At 39.1% G+C, this 26,367-nt stretch overlaps 1 protein-coding gene across 2 annotated transcripts in view; it reads left to right on the plus strand.

Annotated features, from left to right (window-relative positions):
* The window catches only part of slc35a3b (solute carrier family 35 member A3b), a 34,689-nt gene extending 8,637 nt beyond the window's left edge, over positions 1-26,052 (plus strand). Inside the window, exons 1-8 of one of the 2 annotated variants that reach the window (XM_067454188.1) lie at positions 2,081-2,217; positions 4,952-5,210; positions 5,448-5,602; positions 6,535-6,657; positions 7,325-7,499; positions 7,899-8,017; positions 8,127-8,260; positions 24,333-26,052. In XM_067454188.1, the coding sequence (XP_067310289.1) occupies positions 2,203-2,217; positions 4,952-5,210; positions 5,448-5,602; positions 6,535-6,657; positions 7,325-7,499; positions 7,899-8,017; positions 8,127-8,260; positions 24,333-24,423 (1,071 nt within the window). In that variant the 5' untranslated portion in view covers positions 2,081-2,202 and the 3' untranslated portion in view covers positions 24,424-26,052. Of the gene's footprint in view, positions 1-2,080; positions 2,218-4,951; positions 5,211-5,447; positions 5,603-6,534; positions 6,658-7,324; positions 7,500-7,898; positions 8,018-8,126; positions 8,261-24,332 lie in introns of those variants that run through there. The other variant, XM_067454189.1, reaches the window with a different exon arrangement.
* Positions 26,053-26,367: the final 315 nt, after the last annotated feature.

Raw genomic sequence — 26,367 nt, forward strand, 5'->3', positions numbered from 1 at the left:
ATTTGAATGTTTCTGTCTTGGTCTGGGTATTTAAAGGAATGTTGCAAATAGATCAGGACTTGATACTGTAATCAGGCCCTGTCAGCCCGTAATGCTGGATATCTTAAGATAACCCAGCATTATGTCATTTTTAGCAGTCAGGAATGAATTTCATTCTTTCCTTCAGAGTATTTGATGTTATGTATGGATTAGGCTACCTTTGAATTGATTATGTAATTGGCATTATACATTTACCTGACTATTAATGAATTGTTACACTTTGATTGTTTCTGACTTGCTCTGGATTATTCAGGTTATGGACAGGTATAATTTCAACTAAGGGTTAAACAGAATAATTAAGTGTGTGATTAAACTATTAAATATAAATCACCAAATAAACAATTGGCATAAAACCTAAATTCGAAATGATGATTGAATGGCGTCAGATAAAGAGGAATTGGAATTAAATCCCTTTGCCCTGCTGAAAAGACAGAACGTGCAGGGACCTTTACCCGCCATTGTTAGCCTCCATTGGGATGATTTGGTCAGGCTTACACCTTGTTATTAGCCTGGATGCCAGCCGAACTCAGCTCCGGCCACAACATTTGAGCTCGGGCAGTTCGGTTTGGACTTGATCCATAGAGGAGTGATTATGTCCGAACAGAAACTCGTCGGACCAATGAAATCATCAGGGCGGGCTTTAGACAATGATGGACAGATGATAAACTGTAACGTTATCATCCACGCCATCAAAGGCACTTGGGTTATATTTGTTCAAATCCTATTTATATATATATATATATATATATATATATATATATATATATATATATATATATATATATATATATATATATATATATATATATATATATATACTATTAAATATATATATATAGATGCCTTATTAGTGGCTGCATGGATCGGTCGAATGAGGTATCTATAAATATGTCTATGATCACGCTGGGATTTTGACCTTATTCAACAGAAGTCATGGCATTTGGAAAACTAGATGAGATTCGCCTGATGGTAAAAAACAACAACATAAATACAGTTCTGTTTCTTGCAGAAACTGATCATTTCGTGTCTTAAGACATCAGTGTCGCCACGAGCCACAGGGTTTAATATGGATTCGTATGTCTGTGTGTTTTTTACTCTCATCATTTGTTAAATTTAGTCATAGTGACTGTCATAAAAAACACTCCATTGACATGCATTATATGAGCAGTTGGAGTTAAAAATCTTAATTTGTGTTCTACAGAAGAAACAAACACACCTATCTTGGATACCCTGGGGGTAAGCAGATAAACATCAAATTTTCATTTTTGGGTGAACCTATCCCTTTAAATAATGTAAAAAATGAGTTCATCAGAGTGGTCCAAGACCCTAGGACTTTTGTAGCACTTAAATCACGAATGTACACAAACAAAATTGACTGGATTCAAGGAGTTTTGTGGTTGAAATAAAAAAAGTAACAAATCCTCCATACTTTTGTCTTGAGCATGTTTTTCGAATTTGTATAGGTATTGTGAAGAATGTTGGTGTAAAATACTGTTTTACAGTACACACCCCTTCATTGTTTTGCTGATCTGGTGAAATATATTCACCATTTAAATTGTATATTCATTCAGCTCCTAGAAACGGAGGTAGCTATTATTTATTAGACTTAGGTAAAACTTCCCACTATCAAAAGTATGTAGCCTACTCAGACTGCACTTTAGGTTCCAATGGTGCAGTTGCTGGAGCTGTTGACTTGTCGGCCTGAACAGAGCAGAATTGTGTTTGACCCCCCTCTGCTCAGCCTCATCTCTGCATAAGGCAGCCTGTGTGCTCTGTGTGTGCCCTGCCAGCCACCTCACCTCGGCTTCTCAATCACGCCCAGACTTCTATTTGCCAATTATTATTTGCGTTATTTACGTTAACGTAAAGCTAGCGATTTTAAACTTTCACCGGTTTTTCAATTAACCGACTCAATTTGTCGTAATAAAGCTGGTCTTGTGTAAATAGTCTTTTCTTTTGTGGAAGCAAAACTGCGTGAAAATATATGATTGCAACACTATCACATCCTCCTTCCATCCGGCTGTGTGTCAGCGGGAGTGGCTTACGTTTGGCCTCTTTGCTGTCTGATGCATACTTTCTGCACTGAATGGAGCTGTCACTTCTGAAAAATAGCTGCTCAAGCGACAGAATTAATTTGGCAATCTCAGCAATGACATCGATACGATGAGTTTTACTGGGGTGAGTGAGGATTATCTGTGAAACTTTCAGAGTTAGTGAACAGATATTGTAATGACATGTCGACTGTGCTTATTTAATTCTATATGCATGCGGCTAAGGTAGGCATGTGGCATTTTTTTCATGGTGAAAGCAAAATTGTAGTTTAGTTAAGTTATTTTGATGGAAAAGAGGATAGGAAAATGAAAAAGTTAACTTGCATGCATTTTGTAAAGTGTCTCTTTTATTTATTTTTTATTTAAGAAAGGGGGAACAATGCATTAATGAATATTAAGACAAATGTAATATGCCTTAGGCTAATTTCCATCTGCAGACCCCATGCAGGTACATATTAGATGCTAGGCTACATTAAAGGAAAGAAAGGAAAAGTGTTGATATCTTTTAGTAATGTCTAATGGGTTGAGGCATGTGAACACTTAGTGAATGCATTAGTGATGTTATGGGTTTATACCACACCGAGTACGGTAATACTGATAGGCTAACACTGATTAGTCTATCAAAAGGCACGTTATTGTTATCCTGGTCACAATACATTTTTATGTATTGTTTTACTTAAATGTGCATGTCGCAGCATGCAGCCTACACTATCAGTTATAAGTTAATCAAAGAACAAAAATCACCCACTGATTTTGGCTGAATAACTTTTGTAGCTAGTGTTAACATGCATTAATCTACATTTATTTTATACAGTGAAGATTATGCAATGTTATTTTAAGTTTGATTATTCAGTTTCTGTACCTGAAAGTTAGACCTGAAACTTCTTAGCACTGTTCTTACTTTTTTGCTGACTGTTTACCTTGTATTCAATGTTTTAAATGTATATTACTAGGCTTATGTTAGTATTTTTTTGCTGTGGAATATCAGTTGGAATCAGCAACTATGAAATTTCACTGGTATATACAATTTTGGTATTATGCTTTATGTTTTTCGGTCTATGTACGCTCTAAAGAAGACTTGAACAGCCCATGCATAAAAATCTAGAACTGCCACTGCCCCGCTGGTGATACCGGTATTACTAGTATTACCAGTGTTGTCATACTCCCATGGTGGGAACATTTACTCATTATTACTGTTACGAAGTTATCAGGCATGGCAGAGTATCTAAAAAAGCAGGAATATTTTAGTAAAACACAAGGAGAAACAATAGGAACAGGGACCCGTGAGGCAACACCCACAATGACTAAAAAAACACAACTAAAAAAACACAACATAAGCACTACATAAGGAAAACTAGCTTAACAAGATCACAAGGGGAAAACTTGGGAAAATTATCAACATTAAAAATTTAAAAGACTACAAAATATGGCATAAGACAGGAAATAACAAAATATTTTTATTATATTATAAAATATAATAAAATTCTTATATTTAATATAATAATTACATATAATTTGTAATACAAAATAATATTAACCTTTGTCATTAGACACACTATTTAGTTCCCTTTCGAGAGAGGTTCCTCGTATTGCGTATGCATATGGGAAAAACTCCTTTTCTCGAGAAAGTGAAGCAAAACTTTATTAATAAATGTATCTATGTAAAGCGCAGTGCAGCTGCACGGCCATAGCCCGGCGCGAGGAGCGCTCTGATTGGCCGGGCCGCGGCAACTGCAGGAACCTATGGTGAGGCGGCTGAGAGGAGCGAACGAATGGGGGCGCTCAAGAGAGACCGCCGAAAAAGGGGGCTTATGTTAGCATACATAATGCTATATTATGCATATATATTATATATATATGTATGTGGAGGCTATATAAGACCCTGATTCACCATAGGTATCAGATTTTATCTCCTTGGATAAAGATTTAATGGTACTTGGAGTTTCCTGTTGTTCTAGCATCTTGCGTTATCTAGAAAATGCTGTTTCCCTTAGAAATTTTCAATTTAATCAGAAATTGTTTAAACAGTTAATAAGTGGATAAAATCTCTACTTGCTAGCCTAGAAATCAAGACGCACCCTAGCGGCAGCAAATCTAATTTGCCGCGAGTGTCGTCTAGCAACTCTCAATTCACTTCTGAGCTGTAAATGCCAAACTCTTGTCGGGCCAATCACATCGTGTATAGAGTTGCTGGGCGAGGCTTAACATAATGACGGCCGAGTTGCGCTTGCGCGTTTTTCTAGTTAACACAGAAACTGGTGAACAGCGGTCTTTCAAATCATCTTTGACCGCGACTCAGAAAGACTTGAATTTAAGCATTTCTCTGAGAAAATAACAAACGGCACTAAAGTGATTCTTTAGAATCGAAAATGTGTTCTGAGTTTTGCTGACCGGATATGTCAAAAGTTTAATCTGTCAACGAGCTCTGCTTCACCTTCGTTGCTCTAGTTGGTTGTAGCGATATCCAATTGCGTGTACGGCGTGCAGAGGGACTTTCAAAGACAACCGTTTATCCCGCCCCTCGGATTGAGCCCTATCAATGGTGAGTTTCCAGACCAAAAATTTTGATGTGGGTCTGGCTTGTCAGGCTATAGCTACTTGCAGGAATACAGTTGTAATTGCCACTTTCTTCAGTTTAAGACGCTGAGCGAAGCTTGCTTGAAATGGGCCGAACAAACGAACAATATTGAAAATTAAATTGTTGTGGTATCCGATTATAATAAACATCAACCATGACTGTTGACATTTTTTATCTGTGGGAAGGGTAGAAAAGTCCTTGCACAGCCTGGAACATGACATGTGTCCATGAGAGAAGTTTGTTTACCGTACTACATCATCTTGTCTCTCTTTTTCTCTGTTAGACTAAACTGGGACACTCATCCCTGTCCCCTGTCTCTGTATCAATTGAGGCGTCCGGTATTTCCATGTCGCCCACCTCATCACAACTGAAGTATGTATCTCTGGGGGTGCTGGTACTGCAGACCACCTCCTTGGTGCTGACAATGCGGTATTCCCGTACGCTGCATTCTGAAGGTCCGCGCTACCTGGCATCGTCTGCTGTAGTGTGTGCGGAAGTTCTTAAGATAGTTGTATGCTTGCTGCTCGTCTTAAGAAATCACAGTAAGTTCTCTGCTCTGACTATATTGATGTTTCATTTCAGTAAGCTCAAATCCCTGAATTGTAATGTGTGAAAACTGATGTAATTATTTACTTATTTATACAGTGTTATGCAGTCTGTCTGTAATGTATTAGATCTCTCGATACCAGTTCAAACCGAATTGTCTTTCTTGTTAGGAACAGTGGAGGAGAATTTTGCCTGCTCACTGTCTAATGTGAAGTGCTGTGTGTGACTCTTAGGTTTCAGTGTTCGTGCACTGAATCGGGAGATAAAGGAAGAAATAATCAACAAGCCTCTGCTGACGCTGAAGCTGGCCATTCCCTCAGGTATCTACACTCTGCAGAACAACCTGCTCTATGTGGCTCTGTCAAATCTAGATGCAGCTACCTACCAGGTAAGAAAACATAAATCCAGAAGAAGGCTCTTTTTTAAAAGCTTTCAGATCATAAGTTTAGTTTAGGTTTTTAGATTAGTTTTTATTAAAGGGGTCATATGTATGGATTTGTGTGTTGGCAGTGCCTGTACACAACCATTTATCATATAATGATAAAAATCCATCAAGTGTTTTTTAAAATCCTCGTTATATGTTTTCCCCTGTCTCAAATCGAGCCGTTCGACCGCGTGATGTCACACGGTCGGACACCCCTCCCACGACTGTTGATTGACAAGCAACGTTTACCCTCAGACGCGATCCGAATCATGAATCAATACACTGATTCACAACCGTTTGAATCGCTATTTGAGGATTGAACACAAACAAGGAAGAGAGGACAATGCTGAATAAAGTCGTTGTTTTTGTTATTTTTGGACCAAAACGTATTTTCTCCTTCTCATCAGATGATGCTTTACAACACGGCCACTCTCTTGCAGAGTTTAATTCCAACCCTGAAAAAACACTCACCTTGCCTGTAACTTGAAGCCGAGTACACACTGCCCGATTTTATCCCCGATTTTGACTTGGCAACAGGTTTTGTGAAATAGCCGACAAATGCACGAGATCATAGGCAATTCGGTGCTCGTGCACGCAAGTGACAATCACTTAGTGTGAATGATCAAAGACGCGATCAGAGAGAATCGCAGACACCCATGAGATATTTGGCATGCTAAATATCTGGACCTGTAGGCGATTCATAATCCTGCCGCGTGAAATGAGTTCTGAGTGAAAATTAAGATTTTTGTGTATGTACACCGATGTTCTAATTGAATTTTTACAGTAATATCTCTTTAATGCATCAAATTTAATGCATCATTACTGAAAAAAAGTATTAATAACTTACTGACTTTCTTTCTTTTTATCTTATTTTCATTCCTATTATGGTTTTCCAGGTTACATATCAGCTGAAAATTCTCACTACAGCCCTGTTCTCTGTGTCCATGTTGGGCAAAAGACTCGGCCTTTACCAGTGGCTCTCACTACTCATTCTGATGGCTGGCATTGCACTTGTCCAGGTAAGGATATAGTAGTCTTGTGAATTTAAAAAAAAAAAATTTTAACAGCCAACCAGCTTTTGTGACTCTTAAAATAGAGCATGACATGATTATTTGCTTTCATTAACCCATAGATCTCCTCAAATAAGCACACACTAGACTCAACTCTGAGTTTGCCTTTAGCATGTTGCTGAGCAATGGTATACTCGAATAATCATAAAAATAGAAAGCACACACAGATATCATGTTTTCTGTGCGTTTTTCACTGTCATACTTTGGCTTGGATTACATTAAATGACCAAGCATTTATTCATGCAAATGCTTTTAAACCATTCACATGCAATAAGACATGAAAAGAACTGAGTGCATTACTATTATCTTTTAGAGCAGAGTTTATAATAAATAATTTAATTTTCATTTTATATGTATTTTAAATCACATTTTATTACTTCTTTTTATTTTAATTAATGTATTTATTTGAATCTTATTTCTATTATTTACTTTTCCATTTTTACACAGTGTTTCTCTTAACTGAGACCCATCCCCCTGTATATTGTATATATATATATTTATATATATATATATATATATATATATATATATATATATATATATATATATATATATATATATATATATATATATATATACAACTCTTTCTTTGTTTCTGTTTGGCATGAACCAACAGTGGCCATCTGAAATCACGACAAACACCCAACAGAAGGATCTGACGGCCAGCTCTCAGCTGATGGGACTGCTGGCGGTTCTTGTGGCCTGCTTCTCCAGTGGATTTGCTGGCGTGTATTTTGAAAAGATCCTCAAAGAGAGCAAGCAGAGTGTCTGGGTCCGTAATATTCAGCTAGGTCAGCAGATTTCTTTTAAGAAATATATGTAGAAACTACCCAGCAATCCATTGAAATCCTTAAAGGAACACTACACCGTTTTTAGAAATGGGGCTTATTAAACTTTTTTCCTACATTTAGATATGTGGGCAAATGCATTTTTGTCTTAGTGCATGCATTGTTTTAGTTTGGCAGGGTCACCACTAGCTTAGCTTGGCATAATGAATGGAATCCTATGTTGCCAGCTAGCATGCCAGCTATTTCTAAAAACGGTGGAGTGTTCCTTTAAAAGAAGCTAAAATGCTTTTAGTCTTGGTAGCCATTGTTTTACATATTACTGCTTCAGGTTTCAGGAAGTGTTTGTGTTTATGAGCCACCATCCTTATTTCTTTCATAACACTTGTTTCCTTCTCATATCAGGTTTATTCGGACTGATTTTTGGCCTTGGGGGAGTGTTTGTGTACGACGGAGAAAGAGTGAAGGAGAATGGACTCTTTCAAGGGTACAATAATGTGACGTGGACTGTGGTGTCTCTTCAGGTACATTTACACTTCCTCTTCAGAATAAACAAAAACGTACATACATACGCAGACCTGCATGTCACACTATTTGTTATATCTTTTTTGTATTTGCTCCACTTATCTGTAGGCTTTGGGTGGTTTGGTCATTGCAGCTGTAATTAAGTATGCAGATAACATCCTGAAGGGCTTTGCCACATCCATCTCAATCATTCTGTCCACCCTCATCTCTTATTTCTTATTGGAGGATTTTGACCCTACCAGGTAATACAGTTGTTTCAAAACTCATTGATTGTATTTGGGTCTTTCTCAGGAAACTGTGCCATGTGTGTCCTGTGATTTACTCAAGCAGCAACCTCCCACAATCTCTCTTGAAGCCAATAAGGAAGTAATGTAAACTGCAATTCCTCAAATGTCCACTAGGTACAGGCTCCAGATATATAAAGCCTTAAAGTTCTGCATAATTAAGGGCGTGGTTACTTTGAGTGACAAGTGGATAGCCATTTATCCGCCGTCTATAGTCATTGCGTCACCTAAGCTCCGCCCACATCCCGCTTTTTGCCCATTTTTTGTTATCCGGGAATGACGCGCGATGACACGCTAGCAAGATGGCAACGCCCAGCTCGTCTCTACTTTACGCTTCAGAACGGCTTATCGGAATCCTATGGGTGACGTCACGGACACTACGTCCATATTTTTTTACAGTCTATGATTTACTACTGTGATTTAGCTACTGAGTATTCCTGTGAATTACCAAATTGTGTGCACAAGAAAGGATTAAGCAGTCAGTAAAGAAGTCACAACTGTAACAGTCTTAGTGTAATGGTGGCTAAATATCATCCCGCCCTAAACTCACACCAAAAGGTGTGTCAATGTTGCTATGTTGTACTGGTCGGGATGCTCCAACAAACAGAGCAATGTTTTGATAGCACCACAGTGCCTCTTCACCCTCTGAGGGAAATAAATTCACATTTAGGTTACACTTTACTTGGTAAAATTTTATTTTAAGGTGACGTAGACATGTTACTACATGTAGTTATATAGTAATAACTATATGTGACCCGTGCATGCAAAATGAGTCGCAATGAGCCAATTTCCAAAAATTAGTTATTTTATTAAATTTATTAAAAACCCTTCAATGTATGATTTTTTTGAATTGGACAAGAAATTAAATCAATAGAGTCAGCAAAGTTAATTTTAATAAAAAAAATAAAGTTAGGTTCCAAAACAAAATCACCTGGCAACCACACCTTAAATCCCTGGTAATAATACCACCTTTTTCAAAAGTCAAAACCAAATATTTATAGGGAAAAAAAAGTATTTTCAACTTTTTTTCATGATACCACAAGTTGTTAGCCTGACAAGCCAGACCCACATCAAGATGTTTGGTCTGGAAACTCACCATAGACAGGGCTCAATCTGAGGGGCGGGATAAACGGATGTCTTTCAAACTCCCTCTGCACGCTATAGGATAGCACTACACCAACCAGAGCAACGAAGGTGAAGCAGAGCTTGTTGACAGATTAAACATTCGCCGTATCCAGTCAGCAAAACTCAGAACACATCTTCCCTTCTTAAGAATGACTTCAGTGTCGCTCTTTGTTCTTTTCTCAGAGAAAAGCTTAACTCCAAGTCTTCCAGAGTCGTGGTCAAAGCTGATTCGAAAGACCGCCGTTTGCCAGTTTCTGTGTTTACTAGAAGCACGCAAACGAAACTCGGCCGTCGTCATTATGGCCCCGCCCGCCGACTCTATAAACGATGTGATTGGCCCGGCAAGAGTTAAGGGAATACAGCTCAGAAGGGTATTGAGAGTTGCTAGACGACAATCGCGGGCAGATTAAATTTCCTGCCGCTAGGGTCCGTGTAGATTTCTAGGCTAACAAGTTGTTTGATTAACATTAATGAAACAGACAGCCTTATATTAAGACCTACTGGACATGATGTATCTAAATAATGTCACGCATCAGATGTTTTTCCACAAAAGTTAACCATATGTTCACATAAGACATAAATAATGTTTGCGTGAATACTCGCCAGGACAGATATTTTGAAGTACTGTAATTCTGTGTATGTGTAGATATCAGGATTGCACGCTGTGTGAGGCGTCTTTGTGTGCACGGGTCGGATCTGTCAGTCAGCGTGAGTGAGGTCATTTTTGTGAAAACCTCAAAATCGTAATTTTTCACCTGTTTTGCCTGTAGCTCGAAATAATTCTATGTGCATTACGACTCCTTTTTCTAGCATGGGTCACATATTATGCACAATTACAAGTAACTAACCCTAACCCTAAACCAAGCCAAACACTAACCCTAAGCCTATACTAATTACATATAATTAATTAATATTACCCAGTACTTAAGTGTATAATTACAGTGCATAACTGTCCACTGAAGGCAAGTTGCAGAACCCAAGTGCAGTTTATTTACATAAATCCTAGCATTAATCCAACATAAATAAACTTGACTTGAACTATCCTTGTGGACTTGAACTATCCTTGTGTAAGGGTGGATCGCCTACAGTGGTTCTGACTGCAGGGTTGCCGAACGACTAAAGAAACGTTATCAGCGTGATGGTAGAAAACTGTACATTTCTTGTCTATAACCACCCACTGCAACTTATACCAACGACGGAAATAAGCGCAGTTACAATAGCAAAATATGTGGGAGAGCGTTGCTTTAATGTGACTATATTGTATTGCAATAGGGAGCACTTCAAAGTCAATACCAAACCAAAACTAGTAAGCAAATCATGTATAATTGAAAGAATTTAATGACAAAATCCGGTTATGGTTACACTTAAAATAGTTACAAAATAGTTGAATGAGATGATAAAACTTATACCATTAATCGTACCCAGCATGTATAGAATGTTACCTGAGAGATAGGGAGAGATAGAGAGAGATAGAAAGAGAGAGAAAAAGAGAAGAGCCAAAGAAGGCCCTAGAAGAGACAGCCAGAGAAAAAGAGAGAGACCGTCAGAGGAAGAAGACCTCCAGAGAAAAAGAGAGAACCTCAGAGGAAGAAGACCCAGAGAAAAGACCTCGAGCAACAGTTGCAATCTTCTTTTATACATCCCTTGACCATGTGACTGAAACCCTGAGACATTCAAACTGACCAGTCAGACCAGACTTCCCCCACTGTACTACAGGTGTGGCACCATTTGGCTTACAGGCCCTAAACATCTCTTTGTCTTTAGGAATCCCAAACAGCCCCACTGATAAGAGAGAGGGGGGTGAAACACAGTAAAACAAATGTCTTTGTTCAAAGAAAAATATCAAAATATCTTTGATTATTTTGGATTCTTTCACTTGAAACATGAAATCAACATGAACATAAACCTGGACTAGACACAAAACTCAACAAACAGCAGTTTACACAAAAAATACTAGACCAAGATGCAGGGCAAACATGAGGGCTTAAATACACAGAGACTAATGACTAAAGGCTGGAATACACTACACGATTTTTAAAATCTGAACAGATTTAAAAAAAACACTAGGCATCATACACTTGCCAACTTTGTAAATGGTTGCAGAGAAAAGCTAGGCATCATACACTACCAGACTTTAAAAACGTCCGGAACACAAACTGAAACAAGCGCCTGGTTGCTAGGAGACGCATGACAGACATAACAACAAACATGGATGTGCAGGAGATGAGCGCGGTAATTTTTGAAGCAACTATCTGTGCGCTGAGCAAAAAGTCAACAAAAAGAGCCAAAACGCACTAGACGTGGCCAGTAATGGTCAGATTACAGAGGGAGTTAGAGGTAACGTTAAGTGTTTTGCTGTGCTGATGAGTCAAAATATTGAGTCTAATCTGTAAGATTGTTCTGTTCGTTCATTGTTATTTTATTTTATTTTATTGCAACACATGTAGATAGAGGACGGCTTCGGATTCATATGAATAAATAGATAATTAAATCATTTATTTATTTACAACATTGAGTTTTTCATTAAAGAAACACTAACTGTGTCTCATTTCTTTAAATTTCGAAGACTGTTTCCTCCGGAGGACAAGTCCTGTGTAGGATGCAGTATACGGAGTGTCCTCAATCAGAATTAAATGAGACGTCCTTCGTAGGACACACAGGCAGGAAGTATCTCGTTGCTATGTCAGCAAGTTCAGCCCGTTCAGCCTCGTTGTGCTCTCACGCCAGTTATATGAATGAAAATTATTTATAACTTGAAAATGACTATGAAATGTTTCTTGTCTTGACAGGAATGTACTGTTCTAAACGTTTAAAATGCACTAAACTTGTAATCCTGTTTACCACAACTATCTGTTTGAGGTAGAGCTTAAAAAAAGAAGAAGCTTGAACTACTTAATTTAAACACCACACCTACGCTCGCATGTACATTTGGTGGTGGTGCCGTTTTTTCATATAATATTAAAAAAATATGACGATTGTTAACGGAGACGCAAAGAATTGTGGGTTATCTCCAGCCGTGAAGGCTACACCTCATGCACACTCCGAATTCCTGTGAAAGTAGGACGCATTCGAAGGTCGCATTTGGAGTGCCCTACTCACTTTTTTGAAATGAGACGGCCTTATGACGTATGCACCCTTCGAATGTGACCTCCGGAGGACGCAGCCTTCTGAAATGACACACAGCTATCGTGTAGTGTATTGCAGCCTTAACAAGACACACCTGTGAACAATCAAGACAATGAAGCAATGACAAAACAGAACTGATAAACACATGACAAAAACAACCAATAAGAACATAACACGAGGACAAGATAATCACGACAATAGAGCACATGGCAGGATCACATGACAAAACCAGGCTTTGCCTTGTTGGCAAGTGCTATTCACACTAGCTCCGTCTAACAATGCCTGGCTGTGCCAAACAATATTTAATAAAACCGCCAATAGTTCAACGTCCTCAGTGGCGCAATCAGTATAGCGTATGCATTGAATGAATAGATCACTGTTGCGATCAAAACGGCTTTGATTCCTCCTTGTGCTAAACTTGCTTTTCTCTCTTTTCTCATCACAAATCACATTGGAAGGCATTTATTTTCAATAAGAATTAAGCAAATGTTGTACATGTTGAAAGTGCCATACAAAATGTTGAATAATAATAAAAGCATTTATTGGGTAGGGTTAGGGATAGGTGTATGGGGGCTTTTAGTGTTCCTTTAAGGCTGCATCCATTTAATAATTTAAATAAAAATAATAATTCATACTCTGTTATTACTGCATCCTGTTAATGTACAAGAACACTGAGGCGCAAATAGTATCTGTCAAAATAAATGATAAATTACATATAATTACTATTTATATGGCAAATAACTGCCACTTTTATATGGTATAAATAGAATAGTTCACTATTTTCACTTAGTAAATAGAAACTACAGCTATTTGCCCTTAGTGTAAATATATGTTACAGGGTGTTTTGGTGTTGGGTTCATGTTTCTTGTTTTTAGGTTTTCATGTTCACTGTCATGATCTGTCATGCACTTCTCATCATGTGATCCTGCCACTGGCTTAGTGTCTTTGTGTCCTCAGTCTTTGTGTATTTAAGCCCTCATGTTAGCCATAGTCTTTGTCTGTTATTGTCAATGTGTACCTCTGTTGGTGAGTCTCAGTTTATGTCAAGTCAAGACAAGTTTAGTTAGTCAAGTCGTTTGTTTGTTTTTGCCATGTCTTTGTTTTATGTTTGGATTTTTGATTTTGAGTTACGATTTAATAAAGCTGCATTTGGGTTCTCAACCTCACCTCTCAGTGGAATATCGTTACAATATCCATTGATACGAAAATATTTAATTTTTACTGAGTGTAAATAGAATCAAGTAGCTATTAACACTTGAGGCCTGTTGCATGAAGCTAGCTGAACAAACTCTGAGTTTCAGAGTAGGTTTAGAGTTGACAAATCCAGATCAATCATACCTGGTTTAGATCAAGTTCGACCGTTTCTCAAAGCTTGGTATAAACTTTCTCTGTCAACTCAGGTTTAATCCAGAGTTAGCGATTAACTCTGATGCACCTGTAAGTGTGACGCGTGCTGCAAACAGCCAATCACAGTGTCCGTTTGATTAACTTCTCGCAAGAAAGAGGGCGCAATTCACTTCTCTTCTGAAGATTGAGAGATCTTTTTGAAAATTATCATGAAATTAAATCCATTTACAAAGCAGGAATAAACACTGCTGCTGCAGCGACAGTTTGAGAAGGCAGCTTAAAGAATATCTGACTATATCGATGCATGATGTGAGTCAAAGAAATATGCCTAATAATTATAGGTTCACAAAGAGCTCAAATGAATACACGTTATTCAAAAGAATTATGAATGCATGCTTTATATTCATATTAATATTTGTCTACTTGTCAATTAATATAATAATGTTATTAATATATTATATTAATTAAAAGTAATTATAATTTGTATAATATAAATATAATAAATAACTAGCGCCAAAGGATGAGCAATTTTGTATCTAACGTTTTTTTTTCACTATAAACTGCAAATTTGGAACGAGAGATACAGGGGGTGTGGCTTTATCGCGTCTTTACTTGCAGCTGATTGGTCCAGTTTGGGTTTGCTTTCTCTAACCCAGAATAAAACCTCCTCCAGAGCAGGTTACCATGTAGTGCAAGTTACCATGGGGATGAACACCGTTAAAAACCAATCCACCATCTTGAGCCCGAAAAAACAGAGTTTCCTCAAAGTAATCTTGAACTTACCTGGGTAGCAACTGAAACCAGCTTTGTGCAACAGGCCATTGGTGTAGCATCTATCGCTATTTACACTTAGTGCAAATAGCTGCTGCCTTAAAATTTTAAGGTGATGTAGTTTCATGTTACTTGCTCAAATATGTAATGAGTACTAATTACAGTAATTAAAAACATGTACTTAGAGTTATGGTTAGGGTTAGATTTAGGGTTAGGTATGTGTAATTTTGCATAACCTACTGTTATTACTGTAGTAAATAAGTACATGTAATAACATTAACCTTAAAACAAAGTGTTAACCTCATTGTTTTATCTAGCAGATGCTTTTATCTAAAGAGACATACAAATCAGAAGTACAGCATGTAAAAGGTACACCATGTAACATTTTTTTCAGTACAATATTCAAAAACCAAAAGGCCAGTGTTATATTTTGTTTAGTTGAGTACTTACCATATCTCAAATGTTTCTAACTATTTGTTAATCGAGAGGAAAATTGCTATTTTAATCAATTGACCGGGATGTGTGAGGGAGTTGCCTGTCAATTCCATCATATCACCATTACTTGGTTTCTGGTTTTATTTATCAGAAACGCTTTACTCTTACTGCTGTGTGCAATGTGTCATAGCAGCTGCCGAGTGAATGCAAAGTGTAGCATCATAACATAATTTTCAACACACCAGATGTATCTAATATGATAAACAGATCTGCATTACCTCATACTCATCATGACCAGAAAATTCAGAAATGGCGGAATAATAAAAGTCCCACTGCTCACGAGGCATGTGGTGTATCTTATTAACAATCGTTCCAGTGGCCTTGCTCAGCTCCCACGCCACACGGGTCTGCTCTGCTTCATACTACAGTAATGTTAAGTTTTACTCTTATAGTGACTCTCATAGAAAAACACCCCATTGACATGCATTATATGAGCAATGGTTGGAGTTAAAATCTTCATTTTTGTTCTACTAAAGAAACAAACACACCTACATCTTGGATGCCCTGGAGGTTAACAGATATTTGTGCAAACTATCCCTTTTTTTCTTGTAGCTCAACAGGCAAGTGTTTATTTTGTACTGTTTTTATTTGTTAAATGCATGTCCTGACTAGAGTGAAATATTTGTCAATTTACATTTGTGCTATTTTACATGTTTAAATAATGCTAGAACACATTAACATTTCCTTTGAACAAGCCATCAAACAGTCCTTTTATACCACGGGTGTCAAAGACATGTGCATCTGCAGGGAAGCAAATTAAACCTTTGTGTGCATTCATTATATTGGTAAGATATATTCATAACTTTAATAATAATAATACATTTAATTTATAAAGATAATCTGTTTTAAGCTGCAACAAAGCAGATAAACTCTGAGAAAATGAAAAAGAAAATGATTGTCGTCTGTTGTAGCGATAGTCTTTCTTTTAATTACACATGCAATATTTGTGCTTCTCACCTGAAATAGGTTATGTTGGTGATACAACAGAGAAACACATTACAGTTTCCCACTTTGAATGTGCAAGTTACTCACAGTAATAATGACAAGGTAGAGAAGTTCAAGGGGAAAGTATTAGCAGTAGAAAAGTACATTTCACAGCAGTGTTTTTTTACAAGTTGAACTTGATTTTAATTTGAGTACTGCAATTTTAGAATGCAATTTAAAAGGTTTTCAATGGAAAAGCACACTGTAAAAAAAATGTTGCGATCCCTTAAACAAGGCAACTTATCGCATTCAACTTTTTACGTTAACTCAACTAAAATACTTTTCTTCATCTAATGTGTACCAGGTAATCTTTTTTATTTAAAACTTCTTTTCAAGACAATCAGACACGTTGAACTATATTTTTTTAATTGAAAACTTAAGAAAAAAATAAGGCAAACTATCGATCTCAACTTTTTAAGGTAACTCAAATAATTTGCTTCAGTTAAAGTCAACTTAAAAACTTTTGTTTGTGAAATAAGAAGCAGGTAGTCTTTTGAACTTAAAACCTGTCAAGGCAACTAAACAATGTTTAGCATTTGGTAATGCAAGCAGCTAATCCCTTTTTTCCTCCCCATATTTTATTATCAAGTTAGCTACACAACATTAACATCATTTGCCTCTTAAAACTAAAGGCACACAGTTTACTAATTTCAACTGGGCAATTAAGTTGCAAAAGTTCCAATAAAAAACGACATCAGCACACAAATCTCAAGTCAGTAAAAATATGAACTCTTAACCATATTACAGCTAAATAGCAGTGAAAACAGAAGCAGCAGCATAAATCAAGCCAGTTAATGTAAATCAATAATCATATACAATAGTTATTTTTTATGTGCCTGCTGCCTCTTCAGTCTATCTTCCTGCACACTTTGCAGACAAATGTGACAGGTAGTATTATTTTTGTTAAGTAAGCTCAACTTTTTGATTTTACAGTGCAGCACAGTGGAATGCAAAACAAAAAGTTCTGTGCACTAAAAACGTAAAACATTCTAATAATGTGCCAAACCAGTTAAAAGAAGTTCAACTGTTAGGAGCCAGTCACGCAGAACAAGTTTTGCATACCAGAGCATGTTTTTTCCATAACTGTTACTCCCCCTTTTGAGAGTAGACATGAAAATGCACTATCCAAACTTAAATGGCTGTAATTAATGCTTCGGAATATAAACCTCAGTTTGGTCTTATTTTAAAGATTATCACTGAAGTGAAAGTAGTTCAAAATATGAAAGTTTGAAAAAGTTATGGAAGATTAAATTATCTATAAATGAAAAATACTGTACTAAATATATTTATTGTTTATTAGATATGTATTTTACATAAAAAAAACTCTAAAATTAATATAAAATCAAAGCCACGTGTCTAACCAATTTGTGTTTCAAATTTGAAGTTGATATCACAAAAATTAAAGTTCCCTTGAAATTTTGTTTAGGCGGTAGGTTTTTTTCTTTCTTTTTTTGATGCATTTTCCTGTACATTTTTGTCCAAATATCACTTTCATCACAAAAACCAAATATAGGACTGAAAATGCTGTTTCATGCATACTGAGGCTGGACGTTTGATGGAGTTTTTCTATGCCAAAAATTTTGGTTTCTCATCTGACGTCAGATATGGCGGAATGTCCTTTTACGGACCGTACGGGATCTTCTTTCAGAAGGACATGTTCTATGTTCTCTGAATAGGAAACGAGACGCTGCGCTGTGAAGCAATATGGGGAACGCCCTCTGTGTGTTTGCCGATTGTCTGAAGCCCTTAAAGAATCACGGCAATTCATTGGCTGATGGTGCAGCGCTGCCCCCACGCTCAACTACTTGAGCCTATACTAGCGCCATACCTATACTAGCTCCATCTTATCTCCAGATTTCTCTGACGAAAAAGACGGCTTGTCGGCAGTGCGGGGAGCTTGGCAGCGTATGCAGCGTCTCGTTCCCTATTCAGAGACCATAGGTTACGTGAGTAACCTGAGACGTTCTCTTTTATAGGTTCACTCGACGCTGCGTAGTGACACAATATGGGGAACGGTATACCACACACAACAAGCTATCATGCTGCCGCATCTGGCACAAACGCCAGGAAGAATGCTGCATGACTGTTTTTAAGCAGATAGAACATGCGAACCCAGGACCATGTCAAGATCTAAATTGTAAAACTTGATAAATGGGTGCGGGGAGGACCAACCTGCCGCTACACAAATGTCTTCTAAACAAGCTCCCTTGAAAAGAGCCTGAGAGGCGGCCACACCTCTAGTAGAGTGTACTCGAAAGCCTAGAGGTGAAGGAAGCAAACGCGCACCTCATAAGACAAAGAAATAGCCTCTGTTAGCCAATGTGAAACTCTCTGTTTTGAAGCGGCAAGCCCACGGCAGCCGGTTCCGAAACATACCAGTAATTGGTTACTTCCTCCAACCACCCACATTCATCTTCAATGCTAGAACCGGACATAACAAATTGAACCTTTCGTCCTCCGAAGAGTTGAAAGGCGGGAAAGAATGGAGGACAGTGACCTACAAGCGAAAAGAGGTTGACAAAACCTTGGGTATATATCCCGCTCTGGGTCTTAAAGAAACTAGCCCAGGAGCAAAATCCAAACAAGTCTCGCTAACAGAGCTTGTAAGTCCCCTACTCGCTTTAAAGAGGTCACAGCCAACAACAGAGCCACCTTAAGAGTCAGAATTCTAACAGGTGCTGACTCCAAAGGCTGAAAGGGAGCCTCTGACAACCCTTCCAGGACAACCTTCCAGGTGCCTGACCCCTCTCATGAAGGACGAAATCTGTGTCTTCCCAAAGGAATGTCGTCCATCTCCCAATGAGCTGCCATGGCAGCTATATACACCCTAAGTGTCGTCGCCGCCGCACCGGCCACAAACTTCTCTTGTAAGAACTCCAGTACCGAGCCATCAGGGCAGTTAACTGGGTTCACTGCATGAGCTGAACACCATGTCCCAAACACTCCCCACTTTGAGGAATAGAGCTTTATAGTAGAAGGAGCTCTAGCATTATCAATGGTCTCCTGAACATCCGCAGGAAGATCAACCCTCATAGTGGGTGGCTCTTGATTGGCCACACCCACAGCTTCCAAATTTCTGGACGAGGACAGATCCTGCCCTGAAGCTGGGACAACTGGTTTTCCCTGACTGGAATCTCCAGTAGAGGAGTCTAGCAGAGGAGTCAGCTCTGAAAACCATATCTGGGATGGCCAGAATGGTGCCACCAGCAGGAGAGAGTCCGCTCTGTCGCACCCTGTGCAGGACCGCTGGAATCAATTTGATGGGCGGAAATGCATAAAGTTTCAGCCTTGGCCTAGGATGAGCAAACGCATCCAGTCCCAGTGGTGCTGGAGGGCTCAGGGAGAACCAAACTGGGCATTGGGACGACTCCTCCGACGCAAAGAGGTCCACCTCCGCCCTGCCAAACCTCTCCCAAATCTGGGCTACTGTTAGCGGGTTCAGCATCCATTCCCCTGACCTGAGTTTCTGCCTTAATAGAAAATCTGCTGCGAGGTTCAGAATCCCAGGAACATGGCCCGTCCTGAGGGACAGGATCTTAGCCCATGGAGAAGGTGACGCGCATGCCTGTCCAGGGTGCGCAATCGCGATTCCCCCTGGCGATTTACATATGACACCACTGCCATGTTGTCTGTCCTGATAATGAAATGGTGTCCTATTAGGAAGGGAAGAAAGTGCCAAAGGCCCAGGAAGACCGCTTTCAACTCTAGACAGTTTATGTGCCAGGTTAGAGTCTCTCCTGTCCAGACTCCGCATGCTGGTCAGCCTTCGAACACCGCACCCCAACTGGAGAGAGAGGCGTCCGTCGTAATCATCTGACGACGGAAGGCAACCCCCATACTGACACCTCTTTGGAGAAAAAGAGGGTCTCGCCACACTGATAGAGGTCGAGAACAACTTTGCGACACTCCTAGTAGGCGATTCTGTTGATTGAGCCTCTACAAACTTCATCCACCAGTGGAACGGTCTCATGTGAAGCAGACCCAAAGGAAGCTGCGGCCATGAGACCTAGAAGCCTGCGACAGGTCCTGACAGACACATGATGGCTGAGCGCGAAGCGGGCCAGACATGTCCTGATGCTGGAAATCCTGGCAGGAGCAAAACAGGCCTGCGTTGACACGGAATCCAGACAGACCCCTAAAAAGATGGTCTGCTGGGATGGTATGAGAACACTCTTGTCGGTGTTCACTCTTAGGCCAAGAGACTGGACATGGCAAAGCACAATGTCCCTGTGGCGGTTCGCCAGCTCCCTGGACTAAGCCAGAAGGAGCCAATCGTCCAGATAATTCAGTATGCGGACGCCCTGGAGCCTCAGCGGGGCCAGCGCAGCATCCATGCACTTCGTAAATGTTCTTAGTGTGAGACCAAAGGGGAGTACTTTGTACTGAAAGACCTTCCCCTCGAAGGCAAACCTGAGGAACTTCCTGTGTCGCCAAATAACCTGAATATGAAAATAAGCATCCTTCAGGTCTATCGAAACGAACTAGTCCCCTGCACGAACCTGGGCAATTATAGACTTCAATGTAAGCATTTTGAACTGCCCTCTGGTGAGGGAAAAGTTCAATCGACGCAGGTCTAGTATAGGCCGCAGACCGCCGTCCTTTTTCGGAACCAGGAAGTAACGGCTGAAAAAACCCTGCTCTACGTTCGTAGATGGAATTTCTTCTATCGCCCCCTTTTAAAAGGAGGGAATATAGTTCCTGCTGTGGCACAGAGGCCTCTGAGGTACTGTTTACCACAGTTTGGAGGATCCCGTTGAAATGTGGGGGTTGCGGCAAAACTGAAGCGTGTAGCCTGACAGGATTGTGCGAGCTACCCATGGCGACACCCGTGGCAGACGCTTCCACTCGTGAAAGAATTGAGACAGAGGAAGCGGATTGGTGAGGTGCAGTGAATCATACCTGTTTTGCTGAGGTGATGGGATGGACCTCAGTGGGGGGCATATCTGATCGCAACGGAGAGCTTTGGGCGTCCAGATGCGTAGTGAGCACTTCCCTGACCTGGGTAGATGAAAGAAAGTTGGCTGTCCCTTGCAGAAAACCGTCCATGTCTCCTGTAAAACGGGCAGCTCGTAAGGTGAGAAAGTCTAAAACGTCTCCTTTCTCTAACGGCGGAGGTGTAAGGGGCGAACCCGCACATCGAGACGCGCTGGGCGGCGAATGGGATGGGACTGGTCTCAGGGAGCAACTGAGGGGTGGGCAGAAACGCTTGTGCGGTCAGACCCAGCCCCATACGTCAGATGCTGCTCTCCTTTTTCTGGCCAGAGGGTCAGGAATGGCTCTGGGGAGCCGGAGTGGGGGGCCTGCTGCCGGAGCCCTTCATCTCGCGACATCTGTGAGGTCTCTGGCACCGGAATGGACGGCCACAAGCTCCCCAAACCGTGGCAGGTTGGGGATGACTCTGGTCACTCCTTCCGGCAGGGAAATCTCTCCTGTGGGAAGGGCGCTCTCTAGGCTGGGAGGAGGAGGTACTAGGAGATTCCCTCATCCTCCTAGGCATAAACTGCCTAAAAGCAGCTGACTGGGATTTGGCTCTGAACTTGTCAACTACCGTGCTGATGGCTTCGCCAAATAATCCGGACGGGGACATGGAGGAAAACCTTCTCTTTGTCACGGATTTCTGTTAAGTTTAACCAAAGGTGGCGCTCGGCAGCCACCGACCCAGCCATTGAGCGTCCAACAGCGCGCGCAGTGTGTTGGCTTTCACGGCTAAATCTGTGGCCCAGCGGAGCTCTTTTACGGCCTCGGGCGTGACACCGCCACCCTCATCCATGTCCTTCAAGACGTCCGCTTGATTTGAGAGTTGAGGGACAACTACGAAACTCCATCGCACTTCACAAAGAGGAGAACAAAGTTCTGCTATCCGTAGTCGCTGAAGTGACGAAGGTTGAGAGAGCTGGTAAAATCCAGGATAGTTCGGGCCAGAAAAATCGCACGAAGGGAGCGATGCTACTGCTTCGTCAAGGCAGAGAAATCTGGAGATAATCATCCAGCCGCTCAGGTTTTTTTTTGGAAAGACTCAGTGAGACACATCTTTTTTAAAAATATATATAATAAAACTAAAGACTTTTCTGAGATATGAAGGATGCAATACTACTCTCAAGATTGACATAAGATTGACTGAAACTGGGTGTTTCACCCCTCTATAAAATAAAATTTGTAATATGAAACATTACACCGCCCACTAGGGAGGAACCTGCTAGAATAAATTTGAGTACCGTTTCCATGGTAAGGCAACGTCCGATTTCAAAACGGTTTTCACTTTTCACAATGCATATTGTTTCAAAGCAGCTTTACAGAAAATGTGTGTCTACATTTTAATTTAGATTATTTAGATTATATTTTATAATAATAGGGTCATTTGTTATCAGAGGTGACTGTGTCCCACTAATGTCCATAAAATGTACAGTTTTAAGATGATACAAATCATGTAATTAGCTAACATCATATATTCATTTAAGCAGAAACAATGATCTCATTAAAGCAGTTATTACAAGTTTTGTATGTTGATTCAGAGTTGGCGTCATCTGAAGTCCTATCAGGGGTTACCATCATCTCTGAAATCTTGGTAAGAGGCTGGATCCAAGCTGGAGCTGGTGTAATCTCTAGTTACCTCAGGATGGGCATCCCGAGGTAGAAAAGAGAAAAGTAAATGGAAAATAATTAGCGTAGCTGCTTTGCATGTCAAGCAAAAGATAAGCATGTGCATTGCATCTGATATAACTGGATTCAAGGTTATGAGATGAGTCTTTAATCTAGATTTAAACTGGGAGAGTGTGTCTGAGCCCCAAACGTCATCAGGAAGGCTGTTCTAGAGTTTAAAAGCCAAATCTGAAATGATCTCCTTTAGTAGAGTTAGATATTCTGCTAGGTACTTAACATGCAGAGTTTTGTGCCTGTAAATAATGTAATGGTTTGTAGAGCAATGGAAAATCAGTTAAATACACAGGAGTGACCATTTAGGGCCATATGGGTCAGTGGCAATACTTTGTAATCAATACAGAACTTAGGTAATCAGAGATAATAGAATTGGTGTTATATGATCATACTTTATTGACCTGGTAAGAACTCTAGCAGCTGCGTTTTGGAATAACTGTAGCTTGTTTGTTGAGGTTGCAGGACAACCAGCTAGTAACGCATTACAGTAATCCAGTTTAGAAATCATGAATGCATGAACTAACTTGCATCAAACAGACACCATGTTCTGTAAGCGAAGTGGAGGAAATCTGTTTTTCTAACATGTAAAATATGATTTTCAAATAGATTTTTAACTTGAATGCATCCACCTAGTGCAAGTTTACATAGAAAAACAATAGAAAAGCAACACAAAGGAATGCAAAACTTTGGCTTCCGTTTGTTTGCTGAGCTTTTATCAGTATTTAACCAAAAATTATTCAGACACCAGATATAATTTTTTACTAGTGGGTGCAAGACACTATAGTTCATTTATGCAAGTGAGATAGCAGAATAAAGTGAACCGTGACATTATACCCAAAGATTCTTCCTAAAGTGGACTACCAGTAAAATTGATAAACATTTTGACCTTACCATGTTTCGCTTAAGTGTTTTATCTTTAATAGCTAATAAAATGTTTAATGCGACCACAGACTGAACAAAGCGAAGCAATGCTTGATCATTGCTTGACCTAAATTGGTATTATCTAAGCGTGTACTTAAAGCTAAAAGCTGATTGGTTGATTTTAATCCATTACAAAATTATCTGACATTATGAATTTGCTCTGAGACAGTTTAACTCTCAGTTTTAAATCATATTTTATTACCATTTTCTATAAACTATAGCCAATAAACTGTGATAATGTGAGAAAATGTCTGAATAAATGTTGGTTTGACTGTACATTCATATTCACTGATTTATTTATAATATGTGATTTGGTAGGCCATGTATTCAGTTATATATTCAAGTTTTAGGTTATGAATTGAAAACGTTTTGTGACAGGGTTGAAATAATCTGAATATTGTGACGATAACCTAATGTCTATGGCAGTTATGACATGGTAATTTTGTTGAGATGTGAAAACAGGATTTTTCTAAGGTTCAGCAGTAACCTTTTCAAATGAAATTACTTTAAAACAAAAAATCTTGACATTTTCTGGCATAAATGGCACTGTTTCTTGGGAATGACCCACTTTGTAGAACTTAAAAAATAAAGCTTCTTTCTTTTGCAGTGTGTTCTTCCTGGGTGCAATGCTGGTTATCGCTGCTACGTTTCTCTACGGGTTTGAGAGCACATCTGCGGTCAACCCCAGTAAAGTATAGACGACTGGACACAAAATGAAAAATTACTCTAAACAGTCATCATGAGCGTCTGCTAAGATGCTCTGCTTCAGGTGAAGTTCCGGTCAAGAGAACCAGTGATATTTTAAGGATGCTATTACAAGTTAGCACAAAAAACCCAAGTGAACCTAAGTATGCAACTATCCAGAACTTGAATTTTTCCATATCGTGTCATAACACAAAGAACCAAAAGTGTAGTGCTATGACGAGGCCACAACTGCTTCAGGCAGGTCAAGTGGCAGGATTGTTGGTTACACTCAGCTGAGGACCTTCAAGGACTTCATTTGAAATGTGTTTACATATAATGAGAGATTTTTGACAGAGCTTACATGTTACAGCTTGCATATTTATTTTGTGTGCCATACACTGGTATATGGAAAGCGGGATTGTTTAACTTTTTTAATGACTCCTTTGAGAAATATCATTTTCTTAAAGCCAATAAAAAGTGTTCCTAAAATGCCTTCCTGCCATATTCAGGTAATAAAAACATGTTCAGATGCCATAACCATCAGATGCACTGACTGCATTTTGATTGGTGGAATAATCCTGCATTGTGGGAAATGTTGAGCTTGTGCTTAAGAGATCAGACCCTTTGAGATGCTTAGTGCACTTTTATTAGTCCTTGAATGAACAATGTGAACTGTCAGACCTTGATGCTCTTGGCTGGGGTTTCAAAGGAAATATATATGTTGCATCACAGTTTGTTTTATGCAAAAACGACTTGCATGCAAGAAGAGAGGTGAAAAATCCCTTCTCTCCCTAAGTGGGTCTTTCTTGCCCATAATGCAATGCTATGAAACTTTTCCACAGTAAACTCAGTCTCTTCCATTGCATAGACTCGTTTTGCAGTGGGAAAGCATGTGGATATTTTATTACTCGTCATTTCGGCACATCCTGTTTTATGAAACGCTGAAATCTTGACTTAAACCACTTATGTGCTGCTGGTGTTCATGCATTTCCAGATACCAGGTCCATACGTTTTAATGTATCTTTATTTAGATGACCATCTTGAGGAGGAATATGGCTTTGATCGAGATACAGAAGATGTAACTGAGGGATGATAGAGGGAGATGAAGTGAGGTATTATCATATTACAGAGAAGGAACCCTGTTTGATCTGTTCGACCTTCGTCTAGATCAGCGCTCCGAGCTTTAAGCGTACTGCATGCATCTCCACTTCCAACAAAAGACTATCGTTTCCTTTGAAAGTGATTTAGGCGAAGAATAAATTCTCTGTTAGATTCAAGAGTTATTAGTCATTGTTTTCTGTTATATGTCCAGACTGGATATCACCTGTTCATTTTAAACCAGTCTAATTCAATGCATAATAAAACAATGCCATTCATTAAATTAAAAGCATGCAAATGATGAATAAAACTATCAAGTCATTTGTAAGTAGTAAATTTAGCAAACAGTTTCTCATGAAAGCAACAGCCACACACTTATACTGTCTTCATGTTGGTTGGTTGGTCCCTCCACCCAAGCAGTTTGCTCAAGAGAAAGATTCAAAAAAAGTATTTTTTTAAATCAAATTTAGAGTTGTTGTTTTTTTCATATTTCCTCACTTTGTAAACATCTGCTAGCTTTATATAAATCTTTATTTAAATATTAATTTGCATTGCGTGCTAAGACTGAAATTCATTTATCTTAGTTATTGTATAATTACCGGTATTTAAACAGCCCTGTATAACATTTTTGTGACACATGCTACTTTATTAGCAAAAGCTTGATTTTGAAAAAGAGGATTTATTTTCCATAAAAATTCAGTAATTGTGTCATCCTAATCAAAGCAACCTATTTCACCATTTTGTTTGTTATATATTGGCTATGTGGTGCATTAAGCACAGCTGACCGAAAAAGGGATAGTTCAGCCAAAAAATTTAATTGTCATTATGTTGTTTCTATGACTTTCTTTTTTCTTCTTCTT

Source organism: Pseudorasbora parva, chromosome 9 (assembly GCF_024679245.1).
Source record: "Pseudorasbora parva isolate DD20220531a chromosome 9, ASM2467924v1, whole genome shotgun sequence".
In the NCBI taxonomy this organism is placed as follows: domain Eukaryota; kingdom Metazoa; phylum Chordata; class Actinopteri; order Cypriniformes; family Gobionidae; genus Pseudorasbora; species Pseudorasbora parva.